The following is a 20150-nucleotide window of genomic DNA, read 5'->3' as shown; positions in this document are numbered from 1 at the left end:
CTGTTTCTTTGCTTGCACATTTTTTATATTTATTTATTTATTCCCTTTTGTTGCCTTTGTTGTTTTTTTATTGTTGTAGTTATTATTGCTGTTGTTATTAATGTCATTGTTGTTGGATAGGACAGAGATAAATGGAGAGAGGAGGGGAATACAGAGGTGGGGGAAGAATGATAGACACCTATAGACCTGCTTCACCGCTTGTGAAGTGACACCACTGCAGGTGGGGAGCTGGAGGCTCAAGCGGGATCCTAATACTGGTCTTTATGCTTTGCTCTTAACCTGTTGTGCTACTACCAGACTCCCTCTTGCATATTTTTTATGATGGTTATTGATGGCCAGCAGGTGGTGCTATTGTGATCTCTAAGTTTCTCTTGTTTGTATGCTCTGCAGTGTGGGATGGGGTGGGGGTGAGGTGGTTGCTTTGGGCTATCTTGTGGTCACAAATGCCCTGTTTTATTTTGTGTCCTTGGCTTAAATTCAGAAGGCTAAAGCCTCCCTGATTCAAAGACTGAGAGGTTTTAAGCCCCTGTGTCTTTTCTTCTGGTACTAGGAACAATGTTACTTGCTTGCTGTGCTTCAAGTGAAGTCGCCAAAATGGTGCAGCTCAGTGAGCCTGCTCTGCCCAGAGCTCTGATTTGACTTTGCTGTTCTTCAACTGTCACCTGCTCCCCTTTTCTCTTCAACCAGACATGAGCACCCACCTGAGGCTGCAGAACTTTCAGCTGTAGATTATGACTTCAGTTGGGTATCTTGTTGTATTTATTTGTTGTCTTGGGAGGAGAGGTGATTTGGTCCCAGTTATTCCATGGCCATGCCTCCCAGAAGTCCTTGTTCTATTGTGTTTGATGTTACTTATTTCTGTCATAATCTTAGTTATTTCACTCCTTCTGCTTGTATTAGGGCCCCTTTGTCTTTCTAGGTCCTTAAGGTGTTTAGTGAGGTTTTTCTTTGAGTTTTGTCTTGTTTCCTAATGTATCCCTGTGTGGCTACAAATTTCCTTCTAGTACTGCCCTTAGCTATGTTCCAAATATTTTGATAGCTTATATCTTTCTCTTTCTTTTTTTATATTTATTTATTTTCCCTTTTTTTTGCCCTTGTTCTTTAATGTTGTTGTAGTTATTATTGTTGTTGTTATTGTTCTGTAATTGCTTCTCCACTGAACATGGGTGTTGGCTGGTCGATCCATTCTCCCAGCCTGTTTCTATCATTCCCTAGTGGGGCAGGGACTTGCCATAAAAAACAAACAAAATTGTTGTATAATGGCAATGCTATACCTCAAATCCATAATATCAACAAATGTCAATTGCTTAAATTCATCCATTAAAAGGCACAGAATAGGAGGATGGATCAGAAAATACAGCCCAACTATATGCTGCTTGCAAGAATTCCATATGACCCAACAGGACAAACACAGACTCAAAGTGAAAGGATAGAAAACTGTCATACAAGTTAATTCACCATAGAAAGGGTAGGACAAGCTATTCTCATTTCTGACACAATAGACTTTAAAATAAATAAAGTAATAAAAGATAGGTATGATCCCCATACCTATGGAATCTAATCTTTGATAAGGGGACCCAAAGCATTAAATGGAAGAAGGAGGCTCTTTTCAATAAATGGTGCTGGGAAAACTGGGTTGTAACATGCAGAAGAATGAAATTGAACCACTTTATCTCACCAGAAACAAAAATCAGCTCCAAATGGATCAAGGACCTGGGTGTTAGATGAGAAACTATCAAATACTTAGAGGAAAACATTGGTAAAACACTTTCCCACCTACACCTCAAGGATATCTTTGATGAAATAAACCCAATTGCAAGAAAGACTAAAGCAGAAACAAACCAATGGGACTACATCAAATTGAAAAGCTTCTGCACATCCAAAGAAACTATTAAAGAAACAAAGAGACCCCTCACAGAATGGGAGATCTTCACATGCCAGACATCAGACAAGAAACTAATCATCAAAATATATAAAGAGCTCAGCAAACTTAGCACCAAAAAAGCAAATGACCCCATCCAAAAATGGGCAGAGGATATGAACAAAACATTCACCTCAGAGGAGATCCAAAAGGCTAACAAACATATGAAAAACTGCTCTAGGTCACTGATTGTCTGAGAAATGCAAATTAAGACAACATTGAGCTACCACCTCACTCCTGTAAGAATGGCATACATCAAAAAGGACAACAGCAACAAATGCTGGAGAGACTATGGGGACAGAGGAACCCTTTTGCACTGCTGGTGGGAATTTAAATTGGTCCAGCCTCTGTGGAGAGCAGTCTGGAAAACTCTCAGAAGGCTAGACATGGACCTTCCATATGATCCAGTAATTCCTCTGCTGGGGATCTACCCCAAGGACTCCATAACACCCTACCAAAATGATGTGTGTACTCCTATGTTCATAGCAGAACAATTCATAATAGCTAAAACCTGGAAGCAACCCATGTGCCCAACAACAGATGAGTGACTGAGAAAGCTGTGGTATATATACACAATGGAATACTATACAGCTATCAAGAACAGTGAACCCCCCTTCTCTGTCCCACCATCTTGGACAGAGCTAGAAGGAATTATGTTAAGTGAGTTAAGTCAGAAAGATAAAGATTAGTATGGGATGATCCCACTCATCAACAGAAGTTGAGAAAGAAGATCTGAAAGGGAAACTAAAAGCAGGATCTGACTAAATTGAAAGTAGGGCACCAAAGTAAAAACCCTGTGGTGAGGGGTAGACATGCAGCTTCCTGGGCCAGTGGGGGTTGGGAGTGGGTGGGAGGGATGGGTCACAGTCTTTTGGGGGTGGGAATGGTGTTTATGTACACTCCTAGTAAAATGTCATATAAATCACTAGTTAATTAATATGAGAGGGGGGAAATTAATTATATGTCTCAAAGTTTTTAAAACACAGACTGAGGCTTTTTAATATATAGGCTGTGTATTTGATATGTGGACTCTCTCAGAAGCCTAGACCAAGTAGATCAGAAGCTACCAACGGCACAGCTATATACAAGATACTGGGTACTGTACAGTAAACCCTAACAAAAGGATTTTTCAAAGTTAACCCAATTACCAAATAATGTGATGATAACATTAACTATCCATTGTCTTTTTGAACACTAAGACAGCAGGAACCTCACATCTCCACTATAGAGCCTCTACTTCCCCCAGTCCTGGAACCCTTGGATAGGGTCCACTTTCCCATATGCCTCTCCCAATCCATATCAAATAATACTGCATCTGCCGGTCACAACCTAACCAACACAATGATTGCCACCTCAACATGCTTCACTTCAGACTGTGTCCAGAGACTTCACGTGTGGAATGACAACCCTTCAGCTTCATTACTCGGGTGAGACTTTTCCTTTCATAGTATACTCTAATTCCATCCCAGGTGGTTCACTTTCTAACAAAGTTCCAAAACCTAGATATAGACCAGGTTCTGTGAGAGAGAGCATATGTTCACATATATCCATAAACTACTGCAAAATATATACCTGAAAGCAGAAGTACAGTAGAGTTTGCAGTGAGTACCCCCCTAACACTTCCTCTCCACTATTCCAAGCTTTGGGTCCATGATTGCTCAACAATTTGTTTGGCTTTGTATGTTAACTCTCTTTTCAGCCACCAGGTTCCAGATGCCATCAGGATGCTGGCCAGGCTTCCCTGGACTGCAGACCCCACCAATGTGTCCTGGAGCTCTGCTTCCCCAGAGACCCACCCTATTAGGGAAAGATAGAGGCAGACTGGGAGTATGGACTGACCAGTCAACGGCCATGTTCAGCGGGGAAGCAATTACAGAAGCCAGACCTTCCACCTTCTGCAACCCACAACAACCCTGGGTCCATGCTCCCAGAGGGATAGAGAATGGGAAAGCTATCAGGGGAAGGGATGGGATATGGAGATTGGGTGGTGGGAATTGTGTGGAGTTGTACCCCTCCTACCCTGTGGTTTTGTTAATTTATCCTTTCTTAAATAAAAAATAAATTTAAAAAAGATAGATATAAGCATTACATATTACTCAGAGGATCAATTAACCAAGAAGATTTAATAATTATTAACTTATATGCATCTAATGAGGGCCTATCTAAATATAATCAAACACTTACTGAAAGAGCTATAAAAATACATCAATAGTAAAAAAAAAAAAAAAGAGCTATAAAATACAACAATAGAAAGACAGCTATAAAAATACATCAATAGTAAGACAGTAAGCACCCACTCTCACACTTATGGATATATGTGCGCCCACTCTCACACTTATGGATACATATCAATGTGCTGTGGCTTTGTTAGGAAGTTCACTAACCCAAAATGGAGTTAAGGAGTCCTATGAGTTAGGAAAGGTCTCATCATAGTACTGGAGCTGAAGGATTGATATCACAGGCCTGTCTTCTGTAGATACAGACCACAGTGAAACATGAAGAGGTAGTACAAGTTGCACTGATTAAGTTGGGATCAGCAGATGAAGTATTAATTGATATAGGTCAAAAGGTATACACGTATTTTTCTGGATGGGTGTTTTCATCATAAAGGATGTTGTATTTTGTCAAAGGCTTTCTCTGCATCCATTGATGTGACCATGTGATTTTTGGTCTTGCTTTTATTGATGTGGTGGATCAAGTTGATTGATTTACATATATTAAACCAACCTTGCATGTCTGGGATAAACCCCACTTGGTCATAATGACAATCTTTTTAATATACTGCTGTATCCGGTTGGCTAGAATTTTGTTCAATATTTTCACATCTATGTTCATCAGAGATATTGGTCTGTAGTTTTCTTTTTTGGTTGTGTCCCTGTCTGCTTTTGGTATCAAAGTGATGTTGGCTTCATAGAAGCTGGAAGGGAGTATTCCAGTGTCTTCAATCTTCTGGAAGACTTTTGAAAGTAGAGGTGTTAGTTCTTCTTTGAAGGTTTTATAAAATTCATTTGTAAAACCATCTGTCCAGAACTTTTATTCTGGGAGAGGTTTCTGATAACTGTTTCAATTTTGTTAGCTGTGATGGGCCTGTTCATGTTATCTAGTTCCTCTTTACTTAATTTTGTAAGTTGGTAGGTATCTAGGAAATCATCCATTTCTTCCAGGTTCTCTAGCTTGGTGACATATATTTGTTCATAAAAGCCTCGCATGATACGTTGAATTTCTGTGGTGTCTCTTGTGATATCTCTTCTTTCATTTACTATCCAATCTATTTGAATCTTTTCCCTTTTTTGTTTTGTGAGTTTGCCTAAAGGTTTGTTGATTTTGTTCACTCTTTCGAAAAAGCAACACTTACTTTCATTGATCTTTTGTATGGTTTTCTTATTTTCAACGTTACTGATTTCTGCCCTAATTTTAGTGATTTCTGTCCTGGTTGCTTTAGGATTCCTTTGTTCTTCTTCTTCCAGGTCTCTAAGATATGCAGTCAAGCTGTTTACTTGTGCTTTTTCTTGTTTCCTAATGTGTGCTTGTATGGCTATGAACTTCCCTCTCAGTACTGCCTTAGCTGTGTCCCAAGTATTTTGATAGCTTGTGTCTTCATTTTCATTGGACTCTCAAAACATTTTGATTTCTTCCTTAATTTCCTCTTTGAACCAGTAGTTGTTAAGGAGTGTACTGTTGAGCTTCCACATTTTGGGACTATTACTAATCTTTTGTTGATTGTTCAGTGTTAGTTTAATTCCACTGTGGTCTGAGAAGATGCTTGGGATGATTCCAATGCTCTTGAATTTTCTGGTGCTGTCTTTACAGCCTAACATATGGTCTATCCTTGAGAATGACCCATGTGGACTTGAGTAGAATGTGTATTCCAGTTTCTTGGGATGAATGACTCTGAAAATATCCAATAGTTCTAGCTTATCTATCTCTTCATTTAGCTCCCTTATGTCTTTATTGATTTTCTGCCTGGAAGATCTCTCAGGCTGAGAGTGGGGTGTTGAAGTCCCCTACTATGACTGTGTTGCTGTTAACGTATTGCTGTAGCTCTTTCAGTAGATGTTTGATGTATTTTAGATGGCTTCTCATTGGGTGCATAAATGTTAATAATTGTTGTCCTCTTGATTGACTAATCCTCTGAGCATTAAATAGTGTCCTTCCCTATCTTTTTAAATTTTATTTACTTTAAAATCTATCATGTCAGATATGAGAATAGCTGTTCCTGCCTTTTTTTGTGGGCCATTGGCCTGTATGATAGTTTTCCATCCTTTCACTTTAAGTCTGTGTTTGTCTTGTTGAGTTAGGTGGGTTTCCTGTAAACAACATATTGTTGGGTTGTGTTTTCTGATCCATCTTCCTACTCTATGTCTTTTAATAGGTGAATTCAGGCCATTGACATTTATTGATATCAAGGAAGTAAGATATTTTAACACCATTCCCATAGAGTTTTAGAGTGTAATGATTTATGGCCTACTTATACAGAGACCTTTCAGAACTTCTTTAAGGCCAGGCTTGGTGATAGTTGATTCCTTCAACTGTTGCTTGTCTGAGAAGGATTTATGCCTACATCTAGTCTGAATTACAGTCTAGCAGGATACAGTATGCTTGATTGAAAGCCTATTTTCATTGAGTACTCAATAGATATCTTGTCATTCTCTTCAGGCCTGTGTGTTTGTGGAGGAGTCTGCTGCTAATCTTATGGGTTTTCCTCTGTAGGTGACACTTTGTTTTTCTCTTGCAGCCTTCAGGATTGTTTCTTTATCCTTATTCCTTTCCATTCTAAATATGATGTGTCTTGGTGTCTTTAAGTCTGGGTTAATTCTATTTGGGACCCTCTGAGCTTCTTGAACCTTTATGTCTTTTATGTTGTCTAGATTAGGGAAGTTCTCAGCTATTATGGCCTGAAGAACGTTTTCTTCCCCACCCTCTCTTTCTTCCTCTGGTAAGTCAATAATGAGTATATTATTTCTTTTGAAGTCATCCCATAGGTCTCTGTTGTTGTTCTCAGTATCTCTTAATCTCTTTTGAGATCTCTTTCTTCTTTTTTAGTTGTCTCTAATTCATCCTCAATCTTGCTTGTTCTGTCTTTAGCCTCATTTATCCTATTCTCTCTCCCCTCTATTTTTTTCTGGAGTTCATCTATTTCATTACCCTGTTCTGATACTGTTTTAGCTTGTTCAGCTAGTTGTGTTTTAGCTTAGTTATTTCAGCTTTCAGCTCTCTAATAACCTTGAGATCAATAGTTTTTTCTTCCAGAGTCTCATTGGTTGTTTCTGTATTACTGATGACAATTCTTTCAAACTCTTTACTCACTCCTGTGATTATTTCCTTAGCTAGTGTTTGGATTTTGCCCTCATTATTTTGTGCTTCACCCTTTGGGGGGCTTCTAGCTGGACTCTTGTCCTGGTTCATTTCCCCAATATTTCTTCTTTGTTGGTTTAACCATTTTATTTTTTTTCCTTTTTTTTAATTTAAGAAAGGATTAATTAACAAAACCATAGGGTAGGAGGGGTACTATTCTACACAATTCCCACCACCCAATATCCATATCCCACCCCCTCCCCTGATAGCTTTCCCATTCTCTATCCCTGTGGGAGCATGGACCCAGGGTCATTGTGGGTGGCAGAAGGTAGAAGGTCTGGCTTCTGTAATTGCTTCCCCGCTGAACACGGGCATTGACTGGTCGGTCCATACTCCCAGTCTGCCTCTCTCTTTCCCTAGTAGGATGGGTCTCTGGGGAAGCGGAGCTCTAGGACACATTGGTGGGGTCTGCAGTCCAGGGAAGCCTGGCCGGCATCCTGATGACATCTGGAACCTGGTGGCTGAAAAGAGAGTTAACATACAAAGCCAAACAAATTGTTGAGCAATCATGGACCCAAAGCTTGGAATAGTGGAGAGGAAGTGTTAGGGGGGTACTCACTGCAAACTCTACTGTACTTCTGCTTTCAGGTATATATTTTGCAGTAGTTTATGGATACGTGTGAACATATGCTCTCTCTCACAGAACCTGGTGTATATCCACGTTTCGGGACTTTGTTAGAAAGTGAATCACCTGAGATGGAATTAGAGTATACTATGAAAGGAAAGGTCTCACCCGAGTAATGAAGCTGAAGGGTTGTCATTCCACACGTGAAGTCTCTGGACACAGTCTGAAGTGAAGCATGTTGAGGTGGCAATCGTTGCATTGATTAGGTTGTGACCGGCAGATGCAGTATTATTTGATATGGATTGGGAGAGGCATACGGGAAAGTGGACCCTATCCAAGGGTTCCAGGACTGGGGGAAGTAGAGGCTCTATAGTGGAGATGTGAGGTTCCTGCTGTCTTAGTGTTCAAAAAGACAATGGATAGTTAATGTTATCATCACATTATTTGGTAATTGGGTTAACTTTGAAAAATCCTTTTGTTAGGGTTTACTGTACAGTACCCAGTATCTTGTATATAGCTGTGCCGTTTGTTGCTTCTGATCTACTTGGTCTAGGCTTTTGAGAGAGTCTGCATATCAATTACACAGCCTATATATTAAAAAGATTCAGCTTGTGTTTTGAAAAACTTTGAGACATACAATTAATTTTCCCCCTCTCGTATTAATTAACTAGTGATTTATATGAATACATTTTACTAGGAGTGTACATAAACACCATTCCCACCACCAAAAGACTGTGACCCATCCCTCCCACCCACTCCCACCCTTCACTGGCCCAGGAAGCTGCATGTCTACCTCTCACCACAGGGTTTTTACTTTGGTGCCCTACTTACAATTTGGTCAGGTCCTGCTTTTAGTTTCCCTTTCAGATCTTCTTACTCAACTTCTGTTGATGAGTGGGATCATCCCATACTAATCTTTATCTTTCTGACTTAGCTCACTTAACATAATTCCTTCTAGCTCTGTCCAAGCTGAATAAGAGAGGGTGGGTTCATTGATCTTGATAGCTGCATAGGGTTTAACCATTTTATATAGTATGTAATGAAGTCCCTCTCTCGGTACTTTTCAAATTACTGGTCACTCTTGCCTGGATTGACTTGTGTTAAGTAAGGTTATTAAAGGGTTCACTGTTGCGGAAATTGACAGTTGTTTCAATAGTATTTTAATCTCTGAGTTGGAGTACAGTGCCTTAAAATCCTCTTTTTTTCTTTTTCTTCCCTGTAGGATATAGGAGCCTGAGGGCTTTTAAACTATAATAGGCTTCTTAGCTTAATCACTGATTCCTGACCAAGAGATAAAGCAGGGTGGGTCAGAGATAATCCAGTGGTTATGCAAAGAGACTCTCAGAGCCTCGCCACTAGGACATCAAAGTAGAGATCTTCTCCTGAGTGTCCTTGTTACTTTTCTGTCCCCTGGTGTCAGCACAGGGCCTCCCCTCCGCTGCTCTCATTTTGGAGGTCAGTAACTATGGAGACTCACAGTTGCATTAGGTGAGTCTTAGGGGAGTCCTCTCCTCCCTTAAGCCGTCTTTTTGTTTGTGAAAGAGACTGGAGGTGGTGTCTCAACTGGTAAACTGCCAGGCTGTTAGCAGCCACTTAATTTCTCCCTAGGCTCCTCTTTGTCCATGAGCAACATGTGTTTGCACTCACCAGTGATTTGGCGGGTTCCTGAATCATTCTAGTCCTGTCTTGTTTCAGTCCCAGGTGGTCTCTATAAGTAGGTTTTTTAGCTTAATCACTCACTCCTGATCAAGAGATAAAGCAGGGTGGGGGAGAGCTAGCACAATGGTTATGCAAAGTGTCTCTCATAACCCAAGGATCCATAGCTCCAGGCTCAATTCAGCTTCTCTGCCAAGTCAGGCAGCACTGCTGGGCCCTATGTGTTTCTAAACAAGTCCTATTTATAGTCTGTAGGTTCTGAGGCAATTATTCACCATGTTCTTATAAGGAGAACAATGTGGAAAGGCTCCCACTATACAGCCTCACAGCTAGAACACTGGGGTGTAGTTCTTCTCCTGAGTTTCCTAGTCAGTTCTCTGCCCCTCAGCCCCACCATGTCAGCCCAGGGAAATAGCTAGGCTAAAAGGCCAGCTAGAAGAACAAGCTAATACTGTAACTGAACCAGTTAAAAAAAAAAAAAAAAAAGCTGAACTAAATAAGGAAGTGGTGGAAAGGGAGAACTGAATAACAGAAGCAGAGAAAAGAATTGTCCAAACTGGGTATTAATTAGAGAAAACTGTTTTTGATTTAACCACACTTTTTTTTTTTGGGGGGTGGGTGTTTTGTAGTTTTGTGCACTGGATGTTTCTGTTCAGTTAGGGGAAAGCCATTCTAAACAAAAGTCCTCTCACTAATGGTATTTGAATATCAGCAAATGGAACAAAATCAGTGATGAATAAAACCAGAAAGCAGGCACAAAAGGAATAATAATAATGACAATAATAATAAGATTAAAAGGAAGAAAAGAATAAAATAGAAACAAAAACAAAATATCCCAGCTAGACCCATTCAAATTCTTTTTTTTAATTTATTTTATTAGTGATTTAATAATGATAGACAAGATAGGGAGATAAAAGAGGAAATTCATACAATTCCCAGCACCAGAGTTCTGTGTCCCATCCCTTCTGTTGGAAGTTTCCTTATTCTTTATCCCTTTGGGAGTATGGACAAAGATCTTTATAGGATGCAGAAGGCGGAAGGTCTGGCTTCTGTAATTGCTTCTCTATGAGATGTGGGAATTGGCAGGTTGATCCATATCCCCAGCCTATTTCTTTTTTAATTTTCTATTTATAAAAAGGAAACATTGACTAAACCATAGGATAAGAGGGGTACAACTTCACACAATTCCCACCACCGGAACTCTGTATCTCATCCCCTCCCCTAATAGCTTTCCTATTCTTTAACACTCTGGGAGTATGGACCCAAGGTCATTGTGGGATGCAGAAGGTGGAAGGTCTGGCTTCTGTAATTGCTTTCCCGCTAAACATGGGCATTGACAGGTCAATCCATACTCCCAGCCTATCTCTCTTTTTCCCTAGTGAGGAAGGGCTCTGGGGAAGTGGGTTTCCAGGACACATTGATGGGGTCATCTGTCCAGAGAAGTCTGGTAGGCATCATGCTATCATCTGGAACCTGGTTGAAAATAGACTTAACATACAAAGCCAAACAAACTGTTGACCAATCATGGATATAAGGGCTGGAATAGTGCAAAGGAAGAGTTGGGGGGGAGGGCTCTCCATTTTGTAGGCGTATTTTAAAATTTGCGTAGGCATATTTTAGCTATGTTCCAAAGGGCCTGTGGCTATACTAATGCTTTTCTCCCTCTCTCTCTCTCTCTCTCTCTTTTTTCCCCTGAGCCTGAAATCTGATATGCAGGTAGATCCGAGTTATTGTCTGGGGAGATGATGTCATAGCTGGAAAAGGAACAGAAAGCTGGATCAGGGAAGAGAGTAGCTCCCTAATATGGGAAAGGGGTATAAATATTGTTGACTGTAAACCCCATAGATTTGATGTGATCTGGGGCCCATAATCAGCTTAGGAGACTATGTGACCTCTACATCCCTGTAGATCTGAGCACACATTCTGTGGTCATGAGTAGGAACATTCCAGGCTGCCTCAATATTGACCCATCTTTCTCAGGTGTAGCATAGAGTATACTGTCTAGCTTCCCTTCAGAGGATGGAACATTCTCTACCATTGTTGATCCAAGTTGAGGGCAATGTCCTATGGGGGCCCACAAAGGGGTCTGTTTTGTTGTTCCTGATAGAAATGACCAGTAACAATGTGCCCCGGCCAGCAGGGCGGTGAGCAGGGGCTAGGAACCTAAAAGACCTGGAATGACAGGGACAAGAGACACGAAAGAATGACAGCAAGACAAGTTTCTGATCAAGCTGCAAAATTTTATTGTGTACACAGGCATTATAAGGCTTTGGGGAAGGGGGGGAAGTGCTGGAGGAGGAGGAGGAGGGGGAGTAATCTTCAAAGGGGAATGTTCCTTGCAACATACAATGGATGAAATCATGTTTGCTACCACAACTATGTGTTGTGTCACTATTTCTGATAAATGGTCTACCTGAGGGGAAAATGGCCTGCCCAGGGGGGAGAATGAAACTTGTCTCGAGGGCTTCCATTGTTTCAAAGCTTATCATCTATCAAGCAGAGAAATGGTTCCTGGCAACAATGAAGAGACAAATCTATTCAAGGTCTAGGCCCATCATGTCTGTTTGGGAATCTCAGGACTCCCCGAATAGGGCCACAGCTAATGGAGTGGCCTGATAGTGACTAAAGAGTCATCCTTAAAGTATACCAGTCTCTTGCCCTTATTCAGCTTTTGCAGTCCTTGCTTTGATAAGGTTAGCTTTGGCGTGAGTGAGAGAACTGTAATAGGAAGTAGGTGAGGAGTATATCTACGTCTAAGCAGACACTATTTCATTATGAACTTGATACTCACTTCTTCTTCTTCTAGCGTTTGCCCTTCTTCCGTAGTCAGTCAACAGCGTCAGGTTGAAAGCTGTCAGGAGCTGCTTGTTGCTGGCTTTGAAAGTGACTGGGATCCATGTGGATTCAGTCGGCTAGGAAGGATCGTCAGTTTCCCCAATGAATGGGTACTCACGGATGCACCACGAGAAGGTCGATCCAATGCATCCCTATACTGACTCACTACAGACTATTGTGTATTTTAGCTTTCAGGTATATATTTTGCCCTAATTTATGGATACATGTGAACATATGCTATATCTTATGGGACCTGGTCTATATCTAGGTTTTGGGACTTTGATAGGAAGTGAACCTCCTGAAATAGAATTAGAGAGTACTATAAAAGGAAAGGTCTCACCCGAGTAGTGAGGGTGAAGGGTTGACATTCCATGCCTGATGTCTCTGGACACAGTCTGAAGTGATGCATGCTGAAGGGGTACTTATTGCATTGGTTAGGTTGGGATTAGTGGATGCAATATTATTTGGTATGAATTGAGAGAAGCATGCAGAAAAGTGAGTCCCACTGAAGAGAACATCGTCCACCACCAGCCAATGCAACAAATGCATCTACAAAATTTTAATCAAGCTAGCGAGAAGGCAGCAAAAAAAGTGTTATGATAACAAAGGCATACCACACCAGATTTCCCTCACATATGAAATCACAGACAAAACTCAATAAATATAACAACAATGATAGCAACAAAGTCACAGATTGGTCAAAACCAGAGAGAGAAAAAAAGTCAATAATAAAAATAAAAGAGCAGCTCCAAGCCAAAGACTTCTCCAAAAGACAACCAAATCAATCTCTTATTCAATATAATAACCACAACTAAGGTGAAAGGAAACATTTATCAAACCAGAGCAAAATACATAAAAGAAAGAGAAAGGGGGGAAAAAGAAGAAGAAAGAAAAGTAAGACAATAAAAGGGAAGGGTGGTAAAAATCAACACAGACGCCTCTCACAGGTGAAATCAAAAAAAAAAAAAAAAAAACCCTTCAGCCAATATCCAACAGTGACCTAACAGGCTAACAAGTGAACAAATAACAAACAGAGAGAGCCTGTAAGTCAAGTCAGACTAGCGGGAGAAAAATACCCACTGGAACTACCCCTTAGTTATCTGGAATGCAGTGGGGCAGCTTTAGATTACTCCCCACTGATTTCTGACAAGAGGTTCCACTTTGGTGATTTTTAACTCCACAGGTGGGCAGGCCTGTTACTCTCTGCCCTATTTCCCCAAACCATCCACCCAATGCTGGGTGTTGGTTGATTCACAATTATGCTTCCTTTGTCCTTTAAGCTTCTTTTTGCTGGCTTATGATGACTTATGATTTTCTACTGTGGTTCCTTTTTGACCCTACTTTATAATTGATCTCCTATCAGAACTGTTTCTAGTTAGAACTCCCAGTGTTTGAGACTTTTTTTTTTTTTTTTTTGGAGAGTCTGTCTCCTTGCTGCTTTCAGGTCTCCGTCTTGGGAGTTTTACAAATTTTATATTTGTTGCTAAATGTTTGAGTTCTGCTGTAGTCTGAGTGGGATGATTTCAATGTTCTTGAATTTTTTGACCGCCTTTTTAGCCAACATATCCCCATGTCAACTCATAAAGATATTGTATTTTAGTTATTTGGGGTGAAGGGCTTTGAAAATATCCAATAAGTCTAGTCTATCTCTTTATTTAACTCTCTGGTTTCCTTATTAACTGTCTTACTGATCTGTCCATTTGGACAGTGGAGTTTTGAAGTCTGCTATTACTGTTTCACTGTGATCTATTTTCATAGCTCTCTCTGCAGGTGTTTGATGCATTTTGATGTTTCCTCACTGGGTGTATTAATGTTGATAATTGTTAAGTCCTCTTGGTTGGCTGATCCACTAAGAATTATGTAGTGTCTTTTTTAATATAATTTTTTATTATCTTTATTTAGTTATTGGATAGAGGCAGCCATAAATCAAGAGGGAAGGGGGATATAGAGGAGAGAGACAGAGAGACACCTGCAGCCCTGTTTCACTACTTGTGAAGCTTTCCCTCTGCAGGTGGGGACCGGGGGCTCAAACCTGGGTCCTTGTGCACATGAGCACCCAACCAGGTGTGCCACCACCTAACCCCAGAATTATGTAATGTGTTGGGGTACAGTTATCCAAGGAAAAACACCAAGAGACCAGAATGATATAAAGACAAAGAGCGTTTAATATTCTAGGCAGGCTAGGGCCGAAAACCAAGTGGCTGTCACAGCAGCTCTCTAGTCTTCGACCCCCTACCTAGGTTCTACTATGGTATATATGGGATTCAGAATACATGGCATATGTGACACAACTCATTACAGTCTTACATTTGAAGTTATTCATTATCCATGTGAAGGGTGGGTGAAGGGTGATTGAGGGTTTTTTTTTTTTTTTTTTTTTTTCAACCCTGTGGTTATCACTTTTCCTGTCTCCTGACTGGTTATCTCTTTTCCTGCCTCCAGACTCAGAAGATGTCTCCATAAGATCTACCTTGAATTCCAAGAATTGCTTTCTCCAATTTCTTTGTCCAGTGGCATTCAGATTGCCGAAGTCCAGGCCTACCTGTCTTTCAATTACCAATTTACCTTTATTAATTCTAGCTCAATTTCCACAAATTTTTACCCCTATCTTTTATTACTTTATTTATTTTAAAGTCTATTGTATCAGATATGAGAATAGCTGTTGCTGCCTTTTTTTGTGCTCCATTAGCTTGTGTGATAATTTTCCATCCTTTCACTTTGAGTCTGTGTTTGTCCTGTTGAGTTAGGTGGGATTCCTGCAGACAACATATGTTTTTTTATCCATCTCCCTGCTTTGTGCCTTTTAATGGGGGAATTCAGAGTATTTACATTAATTGATATTATGTATTTCATATATTTAAATGCCATTATTCTAAACATTTTTATTGTGCTGGTATATGGCATTGTTTTGGTGCTTTTATCATCATTTATAGGAGACCATTTAGAACTTCATGCAGTGAAAGTCTAGTGATAGCTGATTTCTCAATTGTTACTTATATGAGAAGGTTTTTATTCCTCCATCTAGTCTTAAAGACAGCCTAGCAAAATAAAGTATTCTTGGCTGAAAGACTTTAGTACCAAGCACTTGATTAAAAAAAAAGGGGGGGGGGGAGTGAAAATCACAGGAAGTTCACACAGAGAAAAAATTAACAAACTAACAGAACATGTATATTCTCACTAAGAGAGACAAACAGAAAATACACAAAACAATAATAGAAAGAAAAAGAAGCAGGCAAAAAGAAAATAGAAAACTGGGGAGTCGGGCTGTAGCGCAGCGGGTTAAGCGCTGGTGGCGCAAAGCACAAGGACCGGCATAAGGATCCCGGTTCAAACCCCGGCTCCCCACCTGCAGGGGAGTCGCTTCACAGGCGGTGAAGCAGGTCTGCAGGTGTCTATCTTTCTCTCCTCCTCTCTGTCTTCCCGTCCTCTCTCCATTTCTCTCTGTCCTATCCAACAACAACAACAATAACTACAACAATAAAACAAGGGCAACAAAAGGGAATAAATAAATAAAAATTTTAAAAAAGAAAATAGAAAACTGAAAAAAAAAAAGGAAATAGGTGTGTATATACATGCACTCAGCACACCTGATGGTGATAGTGTGGGTGCTAGTTTGTAGATAGCTTGTTCATAGGTTGGTGTCAAACTTCTTTCCTTATTTCCAATTGAGGAGAGCCTTGGTCTTATGAAGCTTCTCCAAGTTCCCACAGTACCTATTTTGGTAGTTCCAGCTGCAATGATGAGTGGGAGAGGCCATAGGTCTAGACTGAAGGGGTGGCTACCTGATTGTTTCATTGGCAGACTAATCAGCCTGCCAAATTGCTTCCAGCCTACCTGAACTTCAGTTACAGTCAAGGAAGGTTACAGGCTGCTACAGTAAAGTCCTACCAGACATTAAGACTAACTTGAAGGCAGGCTGACCCTTCAGAGAGTTCCTTCTCTGGATCTGGTAGACAGGACTAGGGTAGGTTACATAGGATTCACTCTCTGGAAAGTTCGGTCCTGTAGCTTCAGGCAGCCACACTGCAGCAAAGGTGGTCGCAAGGAATAACATCATTACAAGACTGGCCAGCTCCTCATGGGGCGCGAGTGCTTCCACACTACGATCATCATCTCTGGCATTATGCTATTCCACTGCAGAATACTGTGCCCCAGTATGGTTCCGTAGCCCCCATGTCCACTTGGTCGATTCCAAATTACACTCCTCCATGAGGATAATTTCTGGAACCATCCGTTCCACCCCGGTTCCATGGCTACCAGTTCTTAGCAACATCGCCCTGCCAGATATTCGTCGGGATGCGGCATCATCTAAGTTCATTTCCCATGTCTACGCTCCACCGGACCTGCCAATATACGCGGATATCTTCGCCCACCGTCCAACGCTTGACGTGTCACCCAATCTGGTCCCCTACGCCTACACTGAACTTCTCTGTTCCAGACTCTTGGAAACAGAGTTGGCAGTCAGCTGAGATCAAGAACAAACACCTCATCACAGACCCCTGCAAGCGTCAACCCGGCTTTGACCTAGCACGTTATGATTGGGCCCTCCTCAATCGCTATCGAACAGGCCATGGCTGGTGCGCCGCTATGTTCCATCGCTGGGGAGCCAGAGACGACCCGAACTGCCCCTGCAGCTCCAGACAGACTATGACCCACATAGTCAACGACTGCCACCTCTCCAGATTCAAAGGAGGTCTCGAAACTTTACATCAGGCTCAACCTGATGCTGTTGACTGGCTACGGAAGAAGGGCAAATGCTAGAAGAAGAAGAAGGCAGCCACAAGTTCAAAGCAATTTACTCCTCAGACCTGTCTGCAATTCATCTCCCAAAGATTTCTCCAGGAACAGAGAGATGCTGACTGGCAATACTCTCTCTCCTGACAGCCTATTTCTTATGTTTGAAAGAAGTGTTTGGATATCTTTTTTTTTTTGTGCTGAAAAATCAGCTGGTTGCAGCACAGCTGTGACCTCCTTTGCTGTTGTCAATAGTCTCAGATACAGTTGAGCCAGGTTTTTTACTGAAAGCATGCTTGGAATCTGACCAGACAAGTTTCATTCTCTTTTAGGGGCCTTTGCCTCAAGAATTCAGAAGATTAGCCACTTCCCAAATAAGTCACTTCTGGTCTTGGGGTTGGTGTGGTGGGGGGGGGCTACTGGAGCTTTCCCCTAGTATCATGGTACTTTACAGGTGATTATGGTTCTCAAACTTGAACTGTATCACATAACAAGGGACTGTTCAACCAGGTAGCTGTCACTTTGACATGGAAGGTTAAACACCTATAACCCGGTAGTTACTTCAAGGTCTAACATGTTTTGTTTCATTTTACACCCAGGGCTTCACGCTTTCTTTATTCCACCACTTCAGGTAGAAAGAACTATGAGAGAGAGAGAGAGAGAGAGGGGGCTATTTGAAAGAGAGAACCAAGCACTACTCTGGCATTTATGATGCCAGGTATGAAACTCATGCTTGAAAGTCAAACACTTTACTGCAACAACTCCCAGGCAACATATATTATCATTTTCCAAGATGTCATCTTATAAATATAGAAAGGAAGTCGAGTAGTTTAGGTCATACATTTCAAATCCATTGTGGTTTTCAGTTGAACTTTTTTTGTTAACCCAGGTGTTGTTCTCTACCTATGATCAAATCATTATAATCTCCTATGGAGGGAGTTTCAATGTTCATGGGAGATTTTTTTTTCTTCAGTCACATTTGAAGTCCTTTTTCATAAGCCTTTAAACTCCCTGACACATTGGGTGTCACTGACAACACACTCTGGTTCCTAGGAATGGATTTTACTCCATCCCAAATCTAATGTTGTTTCAGCTCCTACTCCTTACCTAATTGTTGAATTTGTTTGCACCTAGTTCTTCTGAGTGGCATTCTGTCAACCCTGCTGAACAAAAACGCCTGTGCTACACTGCATTGGATGATGGGGAATTCTGGTATAGTACTTGCATATTTTCATTTCTGTCTTAACTGCATAACAGGTATGAGCATGCCTAATGACTTAATTTTTTAGTAAATCTAACATAGCTGTTTCAAATCACTTCTGTTCACCCAGTTTAGCAGAAATTGTAGTTGTCTCTTTTTAAGAGGTGGGGGGAATGTTATCTTTAGTCCATTCTCCCTTCCAGATCTGAGTTAGCCATTATCTAAGTTTACATAATTAATGTGAGGGCAGTAAACTAGTGCTCACAGAGACCACTCTCTCCACATCCAGTGTCACATAGGAACTCTTAAAAACAGCTGTCTTGGAAGCATCTAAACTTATAGAACTAGTAAGAAAGGAAACAAACCTCATCAAAATTATCCACCATATTAAGTTCCATTGACTAACTAAATTATTTTTTCTTTAAACACAACTTTCCTTGTGTTTCATTTTGTTATTGAATTATCATTGTATTGTAACACTAACAGATATTGGGTGTGTATCATTGAAAATCTACAAGAATATCTGCTTAGTCTAGATTTATCTTCTCCCCTCACCCTCCAGCCTCTGAGTCTTCCCTTTCCTTTATGGTAACAATAACTGGTCTTAAAATTCAAAAGTTCCTCTTTGTTTTATTTAATTAATTTGTTTGTTTTCTTTTTAAATTAGTTTTTATCATTTTATTATGTAATTAATGTTTTTAAAAATATTTATTTCCTTTTGTTGCCCTAGTTGTTTTATTGTTGTAGTTATTATTGTTGTCATCATTGTTGGATAGGACAGAAAGAAATGGAGAGAGGAGGGGAAGACAGAGAGAGGGAAAGAAAGATAGACACCTACAGACCTGCTTCACCGCTTGTGAAGTGATTCCCCTGTAGTAGGGGGAGCTGAGGGCTCTAACTGGGATCCTTACACCCATCCTTGCTCTTGGAGCCATGTGTGCTTAACCCGCTGCGCTACCGCTCGACTCCCAGGAATTAATGGTTTATAGAGCAGCTGTTGACACATGGATACAATCTCTTATCTTCCCATGAAGGAAAAAAAAAGCTTGGAAAAGCTCTCTGCCACAACTTAGATCATTTCCATCATTAGGCAGCAAGACTGCAAAGCTTTCTTCAACTCCTACTCCCCCCACCCTCAGTTTATTTGGTGCAATAGCCCTCACCAAGTCCAAGTTTCACTTTGTGTGTTCTCTCTCTGTCCTTATTTTTTAAGTTCTACCTATAAGTGAAATCATTCGGTATTTATCTTTCTTTGGGCTTATCTCACTTAACATAATGCATTCAAGCTCCATTCAAGATGGGGCAAAAGCAACTACTTCATTTTAACAGCTGAGTAGCATTCTATCCTATACTTCTTGGTCACTCATCTGTCATTGGACATCTCAGTTGCTTACAAGTTTGTGCTATTATGAATTATGCCTCTATGAATATTGGTATACATACATCTCTTTGGATAGGTGCTTTGTTTCCTTGGGGTAATTTCCCCAGGAGAGAAATTGCTTGGGACATGGTGGGCTGGGGGATGATGTTGAGAGGGGTGGGAACACAGAACTTTGGTGCTGGGAATGTTGTGAAGTTATTTTCTTATGATTTTGTAAGTAATTATTAAATCACTAATAAAAATACATTTTAAAAATAAGTTATTGGATATATACTCTATGGAATACTATGCTGCAATCAAAAAGATAATAAGTTCTTTGGGATACAATGTATGGAACTGGGAGTGATTATAAATGAAAAAATAAAAATAAAATAGAATTCCCTCTAGGACTATTTTTGCTACATTCCACAGGGTCTTGTCTCCATTTACTTTATATTTTAAATATTTTTATTTTATTTTAATTATATATAGAGAGAGGGGGGGAGAAAGAAAGAAAGGGGGG

The 20150-nt window shown here is 40.5% G+C and overlaps 1 protein-coding gene across 3 annotated transcripts in view; it reads left to right on the top strand.

The window, feature by feature from the left end:
* CAPN9 (calpain 9) overlaps window positions 1–20150 on the top strand; it is a 138009-nt gene that overhangs the window by 64062 nt on the left and 53797 nt on the right. For 2 of the 3 annotated variants that reach the window (XM_060192019.1, XM_060192017.1), the window contains one exon: window positions 18201–18278. The exons of the other annotated variant lie outside the window; for it this stretch is intronic. In XM_060192019.1, coding sequence (XP_060048002.1) covers window positions 18201–18278 — 78 coding nt within the window. The remainder of the gene's footprint in view (window positions 1–18200; window positions 18279–20150) is intronic. 3 annotated transcript variants of the gene reach the window in all.

Source organism: Erinaceus europaeus, chromosome 6, assembly GCF_950295315.1.
Source record: "Erinaceus europaeus chromosome 6, mEriEur2.1, whole genome shotgun sequence".
NCBI classification, from domain to species: Eukaryota; Metazoa; Chordata; class Mammalia; order Eulipotyphla; family Erinaceidae; genus Erinaceus; species Erinaceus europaeus.
This window is presented reverse-complemented; position numbering and strand designations above follow the sequence as displayed.